Here is a 21,721-nt window from a genome sequence, read left to right as displayed (position 1 = left end):
CAGTACTCCAAGTGGGGTCTGACAAGGGTCTTATAAAGTTGCAGCATTACCTCCCGACTCCTAAACTCAATCCCTCGATTGAGTTGACTATCTACCTTATTTGTGCCCCTAATTATTTTATAGATTTCTTTAAGATCACCCCTAAGCCTCCTATGCTCCAAAGAAAAAGTTCCAGTCTATCCAGCCTCTCCTTATAACTCAAGCCATCAAATCCTGGTAACATTCTAGTACATCTTTTCTGCACTCTTTCTAGTTTAATAATATCCTTTCTATAATAGAGTGACCAGAATTGTACACAATATTCCAAATGTGGCCTTATCAATGTCTTGTACAACTTCAGCAAAACATCCCAACTCCTGTATTAAATGCTCTGATCAATGAAATCAAGCATGCCAAGTGCCTTCTTCACCATCCTGTGTCTCCATTTTCAAGGAGCTATGAACCTATACTCCTTGAATGCCCTACCATTAACTATGTAGGTCCTGCCCTGATTCAATCTACCAAAACGCATCACCTCACATTTACCTAAATTAAGTTCCATGTGCCATTCATCAGCCCACTGGCCCAATTGATCAAGATTCTATTGCAATCCTAGATGAGCTTCTTCACTATCCACTAAGCCACCAATTTTGGTGTTATCTACAAAACTACTAACCATGCCCCATAAATTCTCATTCAAATCATTAATATAAATAACAAATAACAATGGACCCAGCACCAATTCCTGAGACACACTGCTGGTCTCAGGCCTCTAGTTTGAAAAACAACCCTCTACAAACACCCTTCATCTTCTGTTGTCAAGCCAATTTTGTATCCATTTGGCTACCTCACCCTGGATACCATGAGATCTAACCTTATCAAACAACCAACCATGCGGTACCTTGTCAAAGGCCTTGCTAAAGTTCATGTAGACAAAGTCGACTGCACTGCCCTCATCTATCTTCTTGGTTACCCCTTCAAAAAACTCAATCAAATTCGTGAGACATGATTTTCCACTCACAAAGCCATGTTGACTGTCCATAATCAGTTCTTGTGCCTCTAAATGCCTGTAGCTCCTGTCTATTAGAATACCTTCCAACAACTTATCCACTACAGATATTAGGCTCACCGGTCTGTAGTTCCCAGGCTTTTCCCTGTAGCCCTTCTTAAACAAAAGCACAACATTTGCTGCCCTCCAATCTTCAGGCACCTCACCTGTGTCTGTCGATGATACAAATATCTCTGCTAGGGGATCCACAATTTCCTCCCTTGCCTCCCACAATATCCTGGGATTTATCTACCTTGATGCACTTCGAGACTTGCGGGAGATTCTAGGACCAGAAGGCATAATCTCAGAGTAAGGAGTCACCCATTTAAGACAGACATGAGGAGATTCACTCAGTGGATAGTGAATCTGTGGAATTCTTTACCACAGAAGGCTGTAGAGGCTGGGTCATTCAGTATGTTCAAGGTTGAGATAAATACATTTTTAATCAGTTAGGGAACCAAGGGTTATGGGGATAAGGTAGGAGAGTGGAGTTGAAGATTATATCAGATCAGCCATGATCTCACTGAATGGCATAGCACAGTTGATGGGCCGAATGGCTGACTTCTCAGGAAAGATCTGAATTTTATCCCTAATGTGTGCTAAATTAACCAGACTCAATGGGGAAGTTACAACTGTCCTCAGGCATCTCTGAGTGTGGTGTGAGCCAAGGGAAAACCCCCCAGAGCTGTTGAGTGACCTCTTTTGTCACTGTGGGGGGACAGCAAAATCCACCTCAGTTATATCGTCCCTTATTTATGAATTCCTCAACATCACTTAAACCCTGATTTTAAGAGTACAGAAAAGGTTTACCAGGATGTTGCCTGGTGTGGAGAGTCTCAGCCATGAGAAGGGATTGGGTAAACTGGGGTTGTTTTCATAAGAACATAAGAACATAAGAAATAGGAGCAGGAGTAGGCCATCCAGCCCTTCGAGCCTGCCCCGCCATTCAATAAGATCATGGCTGATCTGTCGCTGCTCAGTTCCACTTTCCCGCCCTCTCCCCATAACCCTTAATCCCCTCTCCAATCAAAAACCCATCAACCCGCGTCTTAAAAATATTTAGCGACGCAGCCTCCACCACTTCAACGGGCAGAGAATTCCAGAGATTCACCACCCTTTGAGTGAAGAAGTTCCTCCTCAACTCCATTCTAAACCGCCCCCCTTTTATCTTGAGGCTGTGCCCCCTAGTCCTACTGTCTTTTTTGAGTGGGAAGAGTCTCTCCACCTCTATCCTATCCATCCCATTCATCATCTTATAAGTCTCAATGAGATCTCCCCTCATTCTTCTAAACTCTAACGAGTACAAGCCCAGTTTATTCAGCCTCTCCTCATAGCTCAACCCCCTCAACTCCGGAATCAGCCTAGTAAACCTCCTCTGCACTCCCTCCAAGGCCAAAATATCTTTACGCAGGTGCGGCGCCCAAAACTGCACACAGTACTCCAGCTGCGGCCTCACCAATGCCCTATACAGCTGCAGCAAGACCTCCCTACTTTTATATTCAATCCCCCTCGCTATGAAGGCCAGCATCCCATTCGCCTTCCTGACCACCTGCTGCACCTGCAAGCTGGGTTTTTGCGACTCATGCACAAGGACCCCGAGGTGTCTCTGCACCGTCGCCTGCTGCAGTTTTTCGCCCCGTAAGTAATAGTCCTTCCTACCATTCTTCCTACCAAAGTGGACCACCTCACACTTGCCAACATTAAATTCCATTTGCCATTTCCTGGCCCATTCGCCCAGCCTATCTAGATCCTTCTGCAGACTCTCCACACCCTCCGCACAATTTGCCGTTCCCCCAATCTTGGTGTCATCAAGACAGAGGATGAGGGGCGACCTAATAGAGGTGTATAAAATTATGAAGGGCATAGATCGGGTGAACAGTGGGAAGCTTTTTCCCAGGTCGGAGGTGACGAACACAAGAGGTCACAAATTCAAGGTGAGGGGGGCAAGGTTCAACACTATAGAATAACCATAGAACCCTACAGGGCAGAAAGAGGCCCTTTGGTCCATCGAGTCTGCACTGAACACAATCCCACCCAGGCCCTACCCCCATATCCCTATATATTATACCCACTAATCCCTCTTACCTACGCATCCTTGGACGCTAAGGGGAGATTTCTTAGCATGGCCAATCAACCTAACCCGCACATCTTTGGACTGTGGAAGGAAACCAGGCTACCTGGAGGAAACCCACACAGACATGAGGAGAATGTGCAAACTCCACACAGACAGTGACCTGAGCCGGGAATCGAACCCAGGACCCTGGAGCTGTGAAGCAGTAGTATTAACCACTGTGCTATCGTGCCGTCCCCCAACACAGATGTCAGGGGGACGTATTTTACACAGAGGGTGGTGAGGGCTTGGAATGCTCTGCCAAGCAAGGTGGTTGAGGCGGACACACTGGGATCACTTAAGACTTATCTAGATAGTCACATGAACAGACTGGGAATAGAGGGATACAAACAAATGGTCTAGTTGGGTGCATGAGCAGCGCAGGCTTGGAGGGCCGAAGGGCCTGTTCCTGTGCTGTACTGTTCTTTATTCTTTGTTAAAAAAAAGGAAGAATTGCACTTATTTAACTGCGGTTCCTGATTTCACGGCATCTGAAATCCCTTCACAATCAACAAAGATTTTTTTATATTTGATTCCCTCATGCAGTGTGAAACAGAGCAGCCAAACTGTGTACAGCAGGCTTCTACAAATAGCAATGTGATGATGGTCGGAGAATGGGTTTTAACAATTGATTGAGGATTGGGCAGCACACAGGAGGAGGTAACAGCTCCGCTTTACCTTGAAACCACCTTTCCTCTTTGCCTGGGAGTGCACGTGTGAATCTCAGTTCAACGTCTCATCTGCAGGGAAACATAGTACCATGATGATATTCGATTCAAATCTGATAAACCTTACAGGGACATTACTTGAGCAATTACAATTGACTTCAATCAATTAGGCAGAAGAGAGAATTTGACTTAACACAGAATTGTGCTCAGCCCCAGCTTTTAGTGTTGAGGCTCACCTATCTAAATCAAATGGTGGAGGTTCACCAGCACTGGAGCCAATATCTTCTACACCAAAAGGGAGGAAATCTGGAGGATGGGCTTGGAACAAGTACAGACCACTTCTGCACAGTTTAATCATACATCACTTCATATTTAAACATAACTGCTTTGTAAATTAACTCTATATTCCCCCCCACCTTTTAAATTTAGAAATTATGTTGCACTTAAATTAATGCATAAATGCACTTCAATTAGTGCATCAAAGTGGTGTTCACTTCAGACTCAAATAGAACAAGGGCAAAATCCATACTGAAACAAAACTCATCATGAATCCAAGAATGTCCTCAACAGACAGCCACAAAAATTGTTCGATAACGATCAGAAGTGGAAGCCAGGGTTGATTTCTTGCCTCCCTCCCCCATGCTCCTAACCTTTTCTTCATCCAGGATCATACTGAATGGCAGAGCAGGCTCAATGGGCTGTACAGCCTACTCTTGCTCCTGTTTTTATGTTTTTAATGCACGGACCAAATAATGCAAATCTTGAACCTTCCACAATTTTTTATATTAGGAAAGTCACCCACCATTGAGACATACACCCACAAAAACTACTGAGACTAGCCATGTCTCCTTTTCAAAAAATGACACTGCTCACCTTAATTGTTATCACCTCTTCTCCACAAGCCACTGGTACAAAACATATTTCACTTGCTAACACAGAAAATTGCCCCGGAACATTCTTTTTGCACGTTTCCCAGAAACAATGTAAAAGAGGGGGCCGCCTGCAATGTATAAAATAACAAGTAACAGATACTCAGGAGGGAGTTCAAGGTTGTAATAGAATCTCAGGTTTCAAATTACATTAATAAACTATGAGAGATGTAATCTGAGTCCCTTGATTATGTTACAGGTATGTAACTTCCTCCCAACTACCTATTATTCCATACAAAAACCACTGTGCTACATGACTACCTCTAAAACTCTAAGAAACTGTATTCATAAGACTCTTTCTGTAGTTGTCTGTGCTGTACTGTCTGTTGTCTTATGCCCTTCCATTGTATTTGAGGATATTGGTCACGGTATATGATCATGTGATATACTGCTGTACTCCTGCATTATAACCTGAAATATAATTGTTGTTAAGCAGTTACATATTAAAAGGATAAACAGCACTCATTTTGTGATGTTCACTCACGTAAATCACATCTGTCAGAACAGCTCATTTCCAGTTTGTTTAATAATGCATTATTTTATCTCCCACTCTCTCCCCTCGCTCTTCTTAGTCCTTATCCTGCTACTCAGCGGGAAGCTCACAGGAAATCTTTATCCCCAACCTCCTCATAGTTGCCGAGGCACACAATGAGGCAGTGTAAGTGACTCCTGCCACTCCATCTCAGCACTTCCCCTGGCCCCACCTCTGCTCAATTCTCGATCGTGTCAGTGTGGTTGAGTTCGAGGCTTCACCATGTCAGGTGAGCCAAGGGTCACCCGCCCAACACTGTGTGTAGAGCCACTCAGTAAAATCTAACTTACCACAAGATGCATTAATATACAGTTGTACTACTTAAGCTCCATCAGTACACAATTATCTTTGTACAGCAGATGCCTTATCAACCTGGTGGCAAAATATTTATGAGTTTTTAACACCAAATGTGTGCAGAAGAAAGCAGAATCAGCACTATTGCTGCAGTTTGCACCTCCCTTCCACTTGGACTCAGTACACTTTGGGAGCCATCTGTTCACGCCCCCATTCATCTTCTTTTGAATAAAGATTTCAGAATTCTGGATCCTTTCCCAAGTAGGAGCTCCGCATAGTAACATAAAGCACATTCATTTAAAAAAATGCGTCTGAAATGTTGGAACACACTATTCTGCTATAAAATTGCACCTTATGCTAATAATAATTAGTGTGTCATTTCAGACTGAAGCTGCAAAATAACTGAAGCCCACTGTGGAAAACGTTTGTTTGATAAGTCATTTAGGACCTTACGCATGTATGTTTTCAAGGTTTCGGTGAACTTCCAAAGCCCCCATCCCACAGACCTTTCAATATCAACCAACCTATAGAACCAAACAAGGTTAGAGCTCAGGAGGCCATTCAACCCATCTTGTCTGACTCTTCACTAAAACAATCCGAAAAATAATCCTACTCTCTCCAGACAGTGCAGTTCCCTCCAGGACTTCAAATCTCTATCCAGTTTTGTCTTAAGCTATGCAATGGTCTCCAGAAGCAACCCCTGAAGATCTGCTGCAACATGCTTCGGAATTAAAAAGCTTTGCATCTCTCTCCCTAGCCTCAGTGGAAATTTTATGCTGAAACTCTCATCACTGACTGGCCACCTAAAGGAAATAAGTGTTCCCCTGTTCAACTTTAACAAAATCCTTCAGAATTCAAAGAAACTCCAATAAATCTCCTCAACCTTCTCTAGCTCCGTAATCACCTAATAGTGACCCAGTAGTTCCAGTACTTCAGGTCTCTTCTCATAATCATCAAAGTTTGGTCTGAGCCCTCTGGGATTCAAGTGCATGAATTCAGGTGGAGGGACTGAATTGGGAATACAACAAAATCCCTCTCACCATCTAAAACCCTCTCCTGCCACCTTCACCAACCCCAAAAGAAGTTAATATCAGGCTTTAAGTATCAGTAAGTTTTGGCACGTTGCAGCCAATTTCAATCCACTGTCTATAATCTGGCTGGATATGACAGAGGCTGCTGCAGAGCAATCAGGAGCAGGAGCCCTGGCTGACCCATCAGCACTGAGCCAAAGTGAGCAAACCCGAAATCTCCTCATTAGGTACATGAGCAATTACAAAAGACATTTTCACCATCATCATTCTTCCTGCGCAGTGGTCAGTCGACACTGTCCAATTCTGTTCTGCGCATTTGCCTCCAGTTCACCTAGTTTCATTGCAGGTTGGGCAGTTGTAGAGCTAGAAAGTCTGAGGGAACCACAGGGAACAGTGCCTGGCAAGAAGAGAAATTCAGAGGTCAGTGGACAGTTGAGAGTGGCATGGGTGACAAGGCTAAGATCAGGACAGACTTATTTCAGGGGTCAGGGATAACATTCTTTTCCTTCTGGCTCCAAGCAGTGCTGAAAAAGCACATATCTGCTGCCTGTGGCAGTTCCTCCCTACTGTTTAACTACATGGAGCCTCAATTAAATAATAAACCAGAATAAATCCAAATCAAAAGTACGTGCACTTAAGAACATAAGAACATAAGAAATAGGAGCAGGAGTAGGCCATCTGGCCCTTCGAGCCTGCCCCGCCATTCAATAAGATCATGGCTGATCTGTCGTGGCTCAGTTCCACTTTCCCGCCCTCTCCCCATAACCCTTAATCCCCTCTCTTATCAAAAACCCATCAACCCGCTTCTTAAAAATATTTAGCGAGGCAGCCTCCACCACTTCAACGGGCAGAGAATTCCAGAGATTCACCACCCTTTGAGTGAAGAAGTTCCTCCTCAACTCCGTTCTAAACCGCCCCCCCCTTTATCTTGAGGCTGTGCCCCCTAGTCCTACTGTCTTTTTTGAGCGGGAAGAGTCTCTCCACCTCTATCCTATCCATCCCATTCATCATCTTATACGTCTCAATGAGATCTCCCCTCATTCTTCTAAACTCTAACGAGTACAAGCTTACAGTGTGTTCCTACTGAACGCCTGAAACAATAATGTTGATCCTAGGAGCAGTTAATGTGTCTTCCACCCAACAACATTCTGGTGATTCTACCTCAATGTGTGGTACAACTAATCTCCACTCAGTATCTCACTGGAACTCAGTGACACAAGTGGTTGGGATGACTATGACTATGACAAGCTGCATCCTATTCCACTGTAACATCAATCATTTTATTAAGGTTTTTTTGGAATCCTTTTGTTTTGAATAAGGGCAGCTGACAATACTGAGGAATTGGAGTGGGATTGATACCAGTATACTTTGCAGGGTGCTTTCTGATGGCTAGAATACAACCACAGACCACTTGATAGACACTATGTTGGCATCATTGTAGGAGACATTTCCTCTGAGGCAGTTTTCATTTGACGCCTGCTACCACTAGAACTATCTTCAGGATTACCACTTCGAGTATTTGCTGGCGTACCAAAAGAAAAGTGGAATGTCACGATCAAATTACATTTACTGCCCAACTTCACATGGTCAAGATAATTACACATATATTTATTCCTCTGTTGCAAAAATGCTTGTATCCAAAACAGCAACAACCCAAGCCCTGCTAGCATTCCAAGAACTAATCTCATTGTTTTCCTCCCCAGCTCATTGCTGACTTGCATGCATTATTATTAGGAGAGATAGGTCTCAAGTAGTATTCATTTTGTTTAGATTAATTTCCTATTGTGGCTAAAAACATGTCCCTTATCCAAACAGATATTGCAGATCGAATACTGCAGACCACATGCCAACATATATACCCAACAGATGGACTTTACATGTGCAACAGAAAGGAAAAGAGTCCCAGTCCCATTACGTTCACTTGTATGCCAAGATGTTTCTCATGTATTCAGGACAGCATCGCAAATACACACATTTAAAATGAACAATGATATTTGGAGAAAGAGAAGATGGTAAACTTATTCCATACCCGACTTTTCTAATTGACATCACCACCCAGTAATATCCCAGCCAATGTACGATGGGCCCCACACATTCCCTCCTCCAAATCACTTGTCTCCTCTCCATCACTCCCTATGACAATCAGACACCATCCTATCTGTTCAGTGTCTGAGCATCAACAAGTAGTGTTTCAATGTACAACTCAACAGTAAAAAAGAAACTGGTTTGTTTGCAACAACAGATGTAAAATGGATACATTTAGAATCAGTTTCTTTCTTGAAGTTGGAAGCCAAGAAAACTCCCATGGGCTGATTTACAGACATTTATTTATTTAAAAGGTATTATAGATACATTTAGGGGGAAACCGAATAAGTACATCGAAGAAATGAATAGAAGGATATATTGAAAAATTAAGATTAAATACAGAAAAAGGCTTATGTGAACCATAAATTGGGATTGAGAAAGTACAGCACAGAAACAGTACATGATTATTTTGTTAAAAAAAACTTGTATGGTAATCCATTATAAGCACTGGATGTTTCCTGTACACCAGACAAATACTCCACAGCGGAGTAATTAAGAAGTTACTATTCATTTGGTGATGACTAATTCATAGTTGAAAAAATTGCTTATTTTTCTTCGGTTTCCAAGGGATGGTGAAATGGAATCAGGGAAGTAGAATAAAACAATTATTTTCTGCTCACACACACACAAGTATGAAATTTATTTAAGTACCTCTGGGTAAATGTCTCAATCTCACATTAGTTCGCTCCATTGGACTGGTTTCTGTGGCATCTAATTCACTCTGTTATACTGCAGGAAGGCTTTGTAACAATGGACAGCTCAACAACTTAACCCAGTTGCATTTATGTTCTCCAGGTAGCTAATATGCAGTTGCTTCCATGTTGTTGCAGAAACAGAAAAAAGGATTAATTTCCATAAATCTTTGCAATTATTTTGAGCATCTCCCATCATTTTCTCTACCCCTCCTCCGACCCTAGTTTTCTTAAGGCACTCACTTGAACTGAGTGTGATATGCCTTAAACAGCTTAGACCTCAATCATAAAGAGTCTCTCTCCTCTGCAACTGCCAATAGGCAATACAGAAATACAAAGCTGAATGTTAACACCTTTCCAGCCAAAACCTGGACTTTCTTGTGAGATTTGGTTGACTCTCCTCTCAGTTCAGGGAGACGGAAGCCAATTGTGCCAACTCAAATCCTGTCTCTATCAAAGTTCTGCTGTTGCAGCACACACTGCCAACTGAATGTGCCATCTTCTAAGCCTATACAGTTTATGCAATCCATTATCATTAGCCACTGGCTATCAACAGATCTTAACAGCTTTGACATCTGACAGCAAATTCAACATCAATTAAAATGTTCTCCAGCAGAAGGACACAATGAGCTTTACCACATTCACATGGAAAAATCTGGAATAATCATTTTGTCTTGGAGGAGAATTTCTCTTCTACACAATTGCATAAACATCCTGGTAAGGATTGCAGTCATGTGCTCTGTCATAAGATTGTCAAGAGAATGCTAATCTTAATCATAGCAGTGATATTAGAAGCAAGAATGTCCTTGTTCATGATTATTACTGTTGGCCCAAGGGTATAATAAAACCAGGACTTTCTAGTAATGCTGGTTGTTGGGTCACCAGTTACACTAACAGCCAATGGAACACAATTCTTAATGTGACTGAAATTTCTTATGACCAACTAAGGTGAAATATAACCTCAATAGTATTCACTATCTCCATGGCACTGAGACAATACACTCACACCATTGTAGCTGAAAGCAGTGACAACCTAAAACTGTGTAAGATCAAAGAGGACTCCATTTTCAGCCAATGTCAAATTCAAAAGCCCACCTAGGCTAACAATTCCACTGTAATACTGAGCTACTGCTTCATCCTGCGGATGAGATATTGTATTAAGGCCTGTCCAGATGACGGTATTCTTTTAAATCACATTTGGAAAATGATGTGTCAAATACATTGCAAGAAAGAAATCAGATAAATCAAAACACCTTCTTCATCCAAACCTATCTTCTGAGACATTTGAAAATTTTAGGATTTTCACATTTTTATCTTAACCTTTCAGATGAGATGTTAAAGTGAGATCCGATCTGCACTCTCTTGAGATCAGTATTTCTGTTTTAAATAAGAGCAGGGAGTTCTCATATGTTCTGGCTAATATTTATCCCTCCATCAACATGACCATGGTAATTATCACGTCGTTGTTTGAGGGAAATTGCTGAAAGTGAAGTATCTGTCTTGTTTCCTACATTACAACAATGAATGCACTTCCAAAAGTACTTCCTTGGCTGTGAAGCACTTTGGGATAATCAATGATCATGCACTATATAAATGCCTGTTTTTGTTCACTGATCTTTAACTGAAAAATGTCCATGTGCATTGATAACGCAGATATGCAGCAGTCTCTACAATTTGGGGGAGTTGGATTGTGCGATGGGCAGCAGAAATGTTGTCACTGTTGGCAATAGTTATCTAGTGGCAGTTTGTTGCATTCTTATCCAGGAATTCAAGGTTAGGGGTAAATTTCGTCCTTACTCTAGGACTAGAGAGCATTATTCTCTTTAAACTATGAGGCAACCTGGAAATTCCCATGCAGCTGGGCACAATGCAATGCCTCAAGTTATAGTGTGAGCATGGCTCCATAAAATAATTCCAAACGGCTCATGCTCTTGAATGAACAGAATGTGCAAAAAAGAAATAATTAGAGGGCAACTTTCTCGAAACCAAAGTTAAGGCTGATGTGTCAATGCAGTACTGAAAGGGTGTGCTACACTGATGCATGTGCTTTCCTTCATACGCTCTGTCCAACACAGAGACCATCTGCCACTTCTGGTAAATCAGGAGACGTTCAAGACTTCGTAGCATTCCCTGAAGAAAAATACAGAGTTCTCCCAATTCTGGGCACCAGACTTCATTCAAATATTGTGAATATCAAGAGCACATTGCCATGTGTGCAGATGTTGTTTGTACATTGCTGCCGCCTCTCTCGTTGTAACACAGAACGCGACCCAACAGCTGCTCATTGTACATAAGATTTTGTAGCACCATTGAGAAACATGAGACTCGATGCTGTTGCAATTCTTTCTTCTATCAGTAAATGAGAACAAGTGTTCAAATCTTACCTTTACTTCCAATGCTGGCAGCAGTAATTGTTCTCTGGAGAGTAGAGACACAATGTGTTGACTCTCCAATGCTCTGCATCATTGCTTCTCAATATTTCACAGTAAGTAAAACGTTTCCTTTTAATCAATATTGTTACAATTATGAGATTTACTCAATTGATATGTTTTGGGACTGTGTAGGTAAATTATCGCTTCAGAAGTCTGCCTAGCAGCAAGACTGGATAACGTAGCTGTTAAAGATTGAAGATAAACAGGGACATCCATTGCCTACCGAAGTCCAGGTCTGAGGCATTCGAGTTGGGTGACCCTGACCTTTAAAGGAATTCAGATAAGATCTACAGAGGACTATCAGAGATGCCAAGAGACCAAGCTAGAGTCCCAGGCTAGCCACACAAATACTCATCGGTTGTGGCAAGATCTACATGACATTACAAGCTAGAAGGTGAAGACGAGTAGGATTACCAGCAACAATGCATCTCTCCCTGATGAGCTCCAGGCATTTTATGCACGTTTGGAGCAGGAGGTCATCATTCTCCCCAACAGACTTGGTCAATCCAGTATCCAAGGTCACCATCACAGACATCAGATCGGCCTTCTTGAAAGTTAACCCACGGAAAGTGATTGGCCTGGATGAGCACACAGATTCTGCGCAGGCCAGCTGACATCTTTAACCTTTCCCTACACCAATCGGAGGTCCCTATCCGCTTCAGAAAGATAACCATCAAACCGCTTTGAAAGAAAATCCAGGTAGTGTGCCTTAATGGCTATTGCCTGGTGGTGCTAACTTTTTTTCTTCATCTGTGGGACATGGATGTCACTGGCTGGCCAAAAGTTATTGTTGTTCTTGAGAAGATGGTGGTCAGTTGCCTTCTTCAGTTGCCTTCTAGATTGGTGGAATGGCAAATTGTGCAGAGGGTGTGGAGAGTCTACAGAAGGATCTAGATAGGCTGGGCGAATGGGCCAGGAAATGGCAAATGGAATTTAATGTTGGCAAGTGCGAGGTGGTCCACTTTGGTAGGAATGATGGTAGGAAGGATTATTACTTACGTGGAGAAAAACTGCAGCAGGCGACGGTGCAGAGGGACCTCAGGGTCCTTGTGCATGAGTCGCAAAAACCCAGCCTGCAGGTGCAGCAGGTGGTCAGGAAGGCGAATGGGATGCTGGCCTTCATAGCGAGGGGGATTGAATATAAAAGTAGGGAGGTCTTGCTGCGGCTGTATAGGGCATTGGTGAGGCCGCAGCTGGAGTACTGTGTGCAGTTTTGGGCGCCGTACTTACGCAAGGATATTTTGGCCTTGGAGGGAGTGCAGAGGAGGTTTACTAGGCTGATTCCGGAGTTGAGGGGGTTGAGCTATGAGGAGAGGCTGAATAAACTAGGCTTGTACTCGTTAGAGTTTAGAAGAATGAGGGGAGATCTCATTGAGACGTATAAGATGATGAATGGGATGGATAGAATAGAGATGGAGAGACTCTTCCCGCTCAGAAAGGACAGTAGGACTAGGAGGAACAGCCTCAAGATAAAGGGGGGGGCGGTTTAGAACGGAGTTGAGGAAGAATTTCTTCACTCAAAGGGTGGTGAATCTCTGGAATTCTCTGCCCGTTGAAGTGGTGGAGGCTACCTCGCTAAATATTTTTAAGAAGCGGGTTGATGGATTTTTGATAAGAGAGGGGATTAAGGGTTATGGGGAGAGGGCGGGAATGTGGAACTGAGCCACGACAGATCAGCCATGATCTTATTGAATGGCGGGGCAGGCTCGAAGGGCTAGATGGCCTACTCCTGCTCCTATTTCTTATGTTCTTATGTTCTTATGTTCTTGAGAAGCTGCAGTCCACGTGCTGAGAGTTGACCCACAATACCGTTAGGGAGGGAATTCCAGGAGTTGGTCTCTGCGATTGCAAAGAAATGGTGATATATTTCCAAGTCAGGATAGTGAGTGCCTGGAGGTGGTGGTGTTCCCATGCATCTCCTGCCCTTGTCCTTCTAGATGGAAGTGGTTTGGATTTGGAAAGTGCAGTCTAAGGATAGTTGGTGAATTGCCGCAGTGCATCTTGTAACTAGTACACACTGCTGCTACTGAGATTTGGTGGTGGAAGGAGTTGATGTTTGTGTTGTGGTGCCACTCAAGTGGGCTGCTGTGTCCTGGATAGTATCAAACTTCGAGTGTTGTTGGAGCTGCACCCGTCCAGGCAAATGAGGAGTATTCCATCACACTTCTGACGTGTGCCTGTTGATGGTGGATAGACTTTGGGGAGTCAGGTGGTGAGTTACTTGCCACAGTATTCCTAGCCTCTGACCTGCTCTTGTAGCCACTGTGTTTATGTGATGAGTCCAGTTTAGTTTCTGGTCAATTGTAGCCCAAGGATGTTGACAGTGGAGGATTCAGTGAGGGTAACACCATTGAATGTCATGGAGTGGTGGTTAGAGTATCTCTTGTTGATGACAGTCATTGCCTGGCATTTGTGTGGCATGAATGTTACTTGCCACTTGTCAGCCCAAGCCTGGATATTGTCCAGATGTTGCATTTGAAAATGGACTGTTTCAGTATTTGAGGAGTGGTGAAGGGTGCTGAACATTGTGCAATCAGCGAACATCCCCGCTTTTGATCTTATCATGGAGGGAAGGTCATTGATGAAGCAGCTGAAGACTGTTGGATGTAGGACACTATGCTGAGCAACTCCCACGGAAATATCCTGGAGCTGAGATGATTAATCCTCCATAACCACAACCATCTTCCTATGTACCAGGTATGACTCCAACCAGCAGAGAGTTTGCTCCCCGATACCCACTGATTCCAGTATCACTCGAGCTCCTTGATGCCATATTCGGTCAAATGCGGCCTTGATGTCAAGAGCTGTCATTCTCACCACATCTCTGGAATTCAGCTCTTTCATCTATGTTTGAACCAAGGCTGTAATGAGGTCAGGAGCTGAGTGACCCTGGCAAAACCCAAACTGGGTGCCACTGAGCAGGTTATTGCTTAGCAGGTGCTGCTTGATAGCACTGTTGATGATCCCTTCCATCACTTTACTGATGACTAAGAGTAGACTGATTGGGTGGTAATTCGCCAGGTTGGATTTGTCCTGCTTTGTGTGTACAGATCATACCTGGGCAATTTTCCACATTGTCAAGTAGATGCCAGTGTTGTAATGGTACTGGAAGAGCTTGGCCAGGGGAGTGACAAGTTCTGGAGCATAAGTCCTCAGTATTATTGCCAGAATGTTATCAGGGCTCATTGCCTTTGCAATATCCAGTGCTTCCAACCTCCTCCAATGAGTTGTTTAATTGTCCACCACCATTCACGACTGGATGTAGCAGGATTGAAGGGCTTAGATTTGATCAGTTGGTTGCGAGATTGCTTAACTCTGTCTATCACTTGCTGTTTGGCTTACAAGTAGTTCTGTTTGGTAGCTTCACCAGGTTGATACCTCATTTTTAGGGATGCCTGGTGCTGTTCCTGGCGTGCCATCCTGCACACTTCATTGAACCAGGGTTGACTCCCTGGCTTGATGGTAATGGTTGAGTGGGGGATATGCCGGGCCATGAGGTTACAGATTGTGTTGGTGTACAATTCCACTGCTGTTGATGGCTCACAGGGCCTCATGGATGCCCAGTCTTGAATTGCTAGATCTGTTCGAAGTCTGTTCCATTTAGCATGGCGATAATGCCACACAACACAATGGAGATTATTCTCAATGTGATCACCATACTCTCAATTATCATCCATCATTATGAAGCGCTTCAAAAGATTAGGCATAGCACACATCAACTCCAATCTCCCAGATTGCTTGGATCCACTATAGTTCGCCTATTACTGCAACAAGTCCACAGCAGATGCCATCTCCCTGGCCCTACAGTCAACATTGGAGCACCTGGATAACAAGCACACTTATGTCAGACTCCTATTTATTGACCACAGCTCAGCCTCCAACATTATTCCTACAAAACTCATCTGCAAACTCCGTAGTCCAGGGTGTGGCTCCTCCATCTGCAACTGGATCCTCAACTTCCTAACCTACAGACTGCAATCAGTAAGGATAGGCAACAACACTTCCTCCACGATCATCCTCAACACCAGTGCCCCACAAGGCTGTGTCTTCAGCCTTTACTATACTCCTTATACACCTCTGACTCTTTGGCCCAATTCCAAGGTGAGAGAAGGGCACCTGTACAGGAGGGATGGGGAAAATTTGAATGGGAGGGGGACAAATGTCTTAGCAGGGAGGTTAGCTGGAGTGTTTAGGCAGGGTTTAAACTAATAGGGAGGGGGGGTGGGGATGAGACTGATAGCTCATTAGACACTGGGGTCGGGAGTGAGTTGGGTGATAGGGTAGGTTTGGGTGAAAGGAAAATTATCAGGGGGAAGGAGGTTCCGAGTTGGCCTGGTGGATTGGACTGCGTCTGTTTCAATGCAAGGAGTGTGACGGGTAAAACAGATGAGCTTAGGGCCTTGATGTTTGTGAGGAACTTAGATGTGGTGGCAGTGACGGAGATGTGGTTAAAGGAAGGGCAGGACTGGCAGCTGAATGTTCCTGGGTATAAGTGTTTTAGGTGTGACAGAGGAGGGTTGAAGAGAGGTGGTGGGGTAGCATTGTTAGTAAAGGAGCACATCACAGCAGTGCAGAGGGAGGATAATACGGAGGAGTTAGGGATTGAGTCGCTATGGGTGGAGTTGAGGAATAAAAAGAGAGAGATTATGATGCTAGGGGCATACTATAGGCCACCCAACAGCCCAAGGTCAGTGGAGGAAGGTATTTGCAGAGGCATTTTAGATAGGTGCAGAAAGAATAAAGTGGTTGTAGTGGGTGACTTTAATCTTCCTGGAGTGGATTGGAAGGTGCCTAGAACTGGAGGTACGGATGGGAAGGAGTTTGTAAAATGTGTGTTGGAAGGGTCCTTGGAGCAGTACGTAACTAACCTGACTAGGGAGGGGGCTATCCTGGATTTAGTGTTGGGTAATGAGCCGGGGCAGGTGGTTGAGGTTGCGGTAGGCGAACATGTGGCTAACAGTGACCACAAGTCTGTCTACTTTAGGATAAAAATGGAAAGGGATGAGTGCCGTCCGAAGGGGAGGGTGCTGAACTGGGGGAAGGCGAGCTATAGCCGGATTAGGAGGGAGCTGAAGGACACTGATTGGGAGGGGTTGTTAGCTGGCAAGTCCACGGTTGTTAAGTGGGAGGCTTTCAAGGGCAAACTTATAATGTTGCAGGAAAGGCATGTGCCGGCAAAGAGGAAGGATGGGAAAGGCAGGATTAGAGAGCCGTGGATTACAGGGGGTATTGAAGACTCGGTCAGGAAGAAGAGAGAGGCATATGTTAGGTTGAAACAACTGGGAACGGAGAGAGCGCTCGAGGAATATAGAGAGAGAGTAGGAGGGAGCTTAAAAAGGGAGTTAGAAGGGCAAAAAGAGGGCATGAAATGGCTTTGGCTGATAGGATTAAGGAAAATCCAAAGGCATTTTACTCTTATATTAGGAGCAAGAGAGTGGTTAGAGGGAAAATTGGTCCTCTTAGGGACAAAGGAGGGGAGCTATGCATCGAGTCTGAGGGAATGGGGGAGATCCTGAATGAATACTTTGCATCGGTATTCACAAAGGAGAGGGGTTTGGTGTCGTGAAATGTCTTGGAGGGAGCTATAGACCATTTGAAGGAAATATCCATTACGAGGAAGTGTTAGGGTTTTTAGGTAGCATAAAAATGGATAAAGCTCCAGGGCCTGATGGTATTTATCCCAGGCTGCTTAGGGAGGTGAAAGATGAAATTGCTGGGCCTCTGACGCAAATCTTTGTCTCTTCTTTGGACACAGGTGAGGTCCCAGAGGACTGGAGGGTAGCTAATGTGGTACTGCTGTTTAAAAAGGGCAGTAGGGATAACCCTGGTAATTATAGACCAGTGAGTTTGACATCAGTGGTAGGAAAATTATTGGAAAAAATTCTTAGGGATAGGATGTATAAGCATTTGGAGCATTGCAATCTGATTAGGGATACGCAACATGGCTTTGTTCAGGGGAGGTCTTGCCTTACGAATCTGGTAGAATTTTTTGAGGAGGTGACAAAAACAGTTGACAATGGACGAGCCGTTGATGTCAGAAGGATCTAGATAGGCTGGGCGAATGGGCCAGGAACTGGCAAATGGAATTTAATGTTGGCAAATGTGAGGTTGTCCACTTTGGTAGGAATAATGGTAGGAAGGACTATTACTTACGTGGCGAAAAACTGCAGCAGGCGACGGTGCAGAGGGACCTCGGGGTCCTTGTGCATGAGTCGCAAAAACCCAGCCTGCAGGTGCAGCAGGTGGTCAGGAAGGCGAATGGGATGCTGGCCTTCATAGCGAAGGGGATTGAATATAAAAGTAGGGAGGTCTTGCTGCAGCTGTACAGGGCACTGGTGAGGCCGCAGCTGGAGTACTGTGTGCAGTTTTGGTCGCCGCACTTACGCAAGGATATTTTGGCCTTGGAGGGAGTGCAGAGGAGGTTTACTAGGCTGATTCCGGAGTTGAGGGGGTTGAACTATGAGGAGAGGCTGAATAAACTAGGCTTGTACTCGTTAGAGTTTAGAAGAATGAGGGGAGATCTCTGAGACGTATAAGATGTTGAATGGGATAGATAGGATAGAGGTGGAGAGGCTCTTCCCGCTCAGAAAGGACAGTAGGACTAGAGGGCACAGCCTCAGGATAAAGGGGGGGAGGTTTAGAACGGAGTTGAGGAGGAACTTCTTCACTCAAAGGGTGGTGAATCTCTGGAATTCTCTGCCCGTTGAAGTGGTGGAGGCTGCCTCGCTAAATATTTTTAAGACGCGGGTTGATAGGTTTTTGATAAGAGAGGGGATTAAGGGTTATGGGGAGAGGGCGGGAATGTGGAACTGAGCCACGACAGATCAGCCATGATCTTACTGAATGGCGGGGCAGGCTCGAGGGGCTAGATGGCCTACTCCTGCTCCTATTTCTTATGTTCTTATGTCATCTATATGGATTTTAGTAAGGCGTTTGACAAAGTCCCTCACAGTAGGCTGGTAGGAAAGGTTAAGGCACAGGGGATACAAGGACAGGTAGCTAGATGGATTGAAAACCGGCTGGGCAACAGGAGAGACAGAGAGTAGTAGTGGAAGGGTCCTTTTCTGGCTGGAGGTCAGTCACCAGTGGTGTGCCGCAGGGCTCAGTACTAGGACCTCTCCTCTTTGTAATATATACAAACGACTTGGAAGAGGGTGTATGTGGTGTGATCAGTAAGTTTGCAGATGACACCAAAGTGGCAGGATTGGCGGATACTGAGGAAGATTGTCAGGTGACATAGCAGGATATAGATAGGTTGGTATATTGGGCAGATAGATGGCAGATGGAATTTAATCCTGACAAATGCAAGGCAATGCATTTTGGAAGGAATAATGCAGGGAGGAGTTACATGATAAAAGGTAGACCGATTAAGAGTATAGAAATACAGAGGGACCTGGGAGTGCAGGTGCACAAGTCTCTGAAGATTGTGAAGAAAGCTTACAGAATGCTAGCCTTTATAGGAAGGGGTATAGAGTATAAGAGCTGTTGTCTCATGCTTCAGTTGTACAGAACGTTGATTAGACCGCATTTGGAGTACTGCATCCAGTTCTGGTCACCTTACTACCGGAAGGACGTGGAGACCCTGGAGAGAGTGCAGAGGAGGTTTACCAGGATGCTGCCTGGTATGGAAGGACTGAGTTATGAGGAAAGATTGGAAAAACTGGGGCTCTTCTCCTTAGAAAGATGGAGATTAAGGGGGGATCTGATAGAGGTGTATAAAATAATGAAGGGAATAGATAGAGTCAACAGTGGCAGGCTTTTCCCTAGATTGGGGACAACTATTACAAGAGGTCACGATCTAAGGGTGAGGGGGGAGAAGTATAATTTGGATATTAGAGGAAGGGTTTTCACGCAGATGGTCGTGGGGGTATGGAGCGCGCTACCAAGTAAGGTGGTGGAGGCAGGCACGTTGAACTTGTTTAAGGTTTATTTAGATAGACACATGAGTGAAACAGGGATGGAGGGTTATAGAAGATGGTATTAAAAAGGGTCAGAGCCTCGGGACGACACTGGAAATGTAATATTACATGTTAATGTTTTGTCTCTTTTAATCCACAGGTGTCGGTCCACCTTGTTGTCAAATGAGGGGCATGCACACGGTGGGTCGTGCGGGGGCTGCTCTTGGATGTTTCGAGAGTGGCCCAGTACTTCGTGTCGTTGTGTGTGCTTAATCCTGGACCAGCAGACAGGCACCACAACAGCTCAGTGACTATCACTGCTAGCTGTGCAGATACATGGATTTGGGCCTGTGTCTGTGGGAGTTTGCGCATTCTCCCTGTGGTTGCATAGGTTTCCTCCGGGTGCTCCGGTTTCCTCCCACACCCCAAAGATGTGCTCTTAGGCTGACTGGTGTACCAAATTGACCCTACACTATTCTCCCCTGAATCTGGCTACATTAGGGGTACCATTCACATACACACGGGGCAGGGTAGGTGTAGGAAAATGCTTTGTTGAAATGGCGGCGTGGGCTCGTTGGGCCGAAGGGCCTGTTTCCCGTGCTGGGTTGTTCTTTGTTCCCCTCCATTTTCAGGTTTATTGATGACAACACAATGGATCAGTTCTCAAACAATGACGAGACAAAGTACGAGAAGGGGATAGAGAATCCAGTGAAATGGTGCAATGACAATAAAAGCTGCCTCTCAATATCAGTAAAATGAAGGAGCTAATCATCAACTTCAGGAAACATAGTGGAGGGCATGCCCAAGTTTACATCAAAGATGATGAAATCGAGATCTTCAAGTTTCTAAGTATTCAGAACACCAACAATCTGTCCTAATCTTTCCACACCAATGCTATAGTTAAGTAAACCACCAACGCCTCTACTTTCTCAGAAGGCTAAGGAACCAACTTTTACAAATGCACCATAGAAAGCATCCTATCCATATCTATCACAGTTTGGTACAGCTCCTGCTCTGACCAAATCCGCGAGAAACTACAAAAAATTTGTGAATGCAGCCCAGTCCATCACTCAAACCAGCCTCCGATCCATTTGACTCCATCTACACTTCCCAATGCCTCAGCAAAGCAGCCAGCATAATCATGCACCCCATTCATACTCTCTTCCACCTTCACCCATGGGGAAAAAGATACAAAAAGTCTAAAAACACGTACCAACAGACTCGAGAACAACTTCCCTATCATCAGACTTTTGAATGGTCCTATCAATTATTAAGTTTACCTATCTCTTTACCTTCCTGTAACTGCAATACTATATTCTGCATCATATCCTTTCCTTCTCCCCTATGTACTCTGTAAATGGTATGTTTTGTCTGTACAATGTGCAAGAAACAATATATCCAATTGTATCCAACTGTATCCCAATGCATACATCAAACCAAATATAATCAAAAAACAATTGACCAAAATAAAGTGCACAATGGAATGTTTAAACACACTACTTTAGAAAAAAATTAAAAGGAAAACATTCAGACAGCAGTGGCATTTCTGTTAACAGCAGTTGATCCACTATCATCCACCCTGTCCATGATAGATGGCAAGTGAGTGAAAGCCTTATCAGTGTTATGGTGCTGTTAACAATGAACCCTGTCAAAGATCATGGAAAAACTCACTGCTCATATTGTTAAACCTAAAACATCCGTCCCACCACCCGTTAGGAAGCCCAACAACAATAAGAATGTAAAAATTGGTAATAGGTAAAGATTGTCCTGCATGATATTTTTAACACATTGGTGTTAACACATTGGTATTTGACTCAACCTCTTCCGTTATTTTGTGATTGCTTCACAAAAACCCAGCTTGCAGGTGCAGCAGGTGGTCAGGAAGGCGAATGGGATGCTGGCCTTCATAACGAGGGGGATTGAATATAAAAGTAGGGAGGTCTTGCTGCGGCTGTACAGGGCATTGGTGAGGCCGCAGCTGGAGTACTGTGTGCAGTTTTGGGTGCCGTACTTATGCAAGGAT

The 21,721-nt window shown here is 44.2% G+C and overlaps 1 protein-coding gene across 8 annotated transcripts in view; it reads right to left on the bottom strand.

Annotated features, from left to right (window-relative positions):
• The window catches only part of sobpa (sine oculis binding protein homolog (Drosophila) a), a 327,837-nt gene that overhangs the window by 267,640 nt on the left and 38,476 nt on the right, over positions 1 to 21,721 (bottom strand). The window contains exon 1 of one of the 8 annotated variants that reach the window (XM_080192851.1): positions 6,850 to 6,937. The exons of the other annotated variants lie outside the window; for them this stretch is intronic. Within the exon in view, the coding sequence (XP_080048977.1) occupies positions 6,850 to 6,858 (9 nt within the window). The 5' untranslated portion in view covers positions 6,859 to 6,937. Of the gene's footprint in view, positions 1 to 6,849; positions 6,938 to 21,721 lie in introns of those variants that run through there. 8 annotated transcript variants of the gene reach the window in all.

The sequence above is a fragment of the Carcharhinus amblyrhynchos genome, chromosome 7, assembly GCF_965287045.1.
Source record: "Carcharhinus amblyrhynchos chromosome 7, sCarAmb.v2.hapA, whole genome shotgun sequence".
Taxonomy (NCBI): Eukaryota; Metazoa; Chordata; class Chondrichthyes; order Carcharhiniformes; family Carcharhinidae; genus Carcharhinus; species Carcharhinus amblyrhynchos.
The sequence above is the reverse complement of the archived record's forward strand: the minus strand, read 5'-3'. Positions and strand labels throughout refer to the sequence as shown.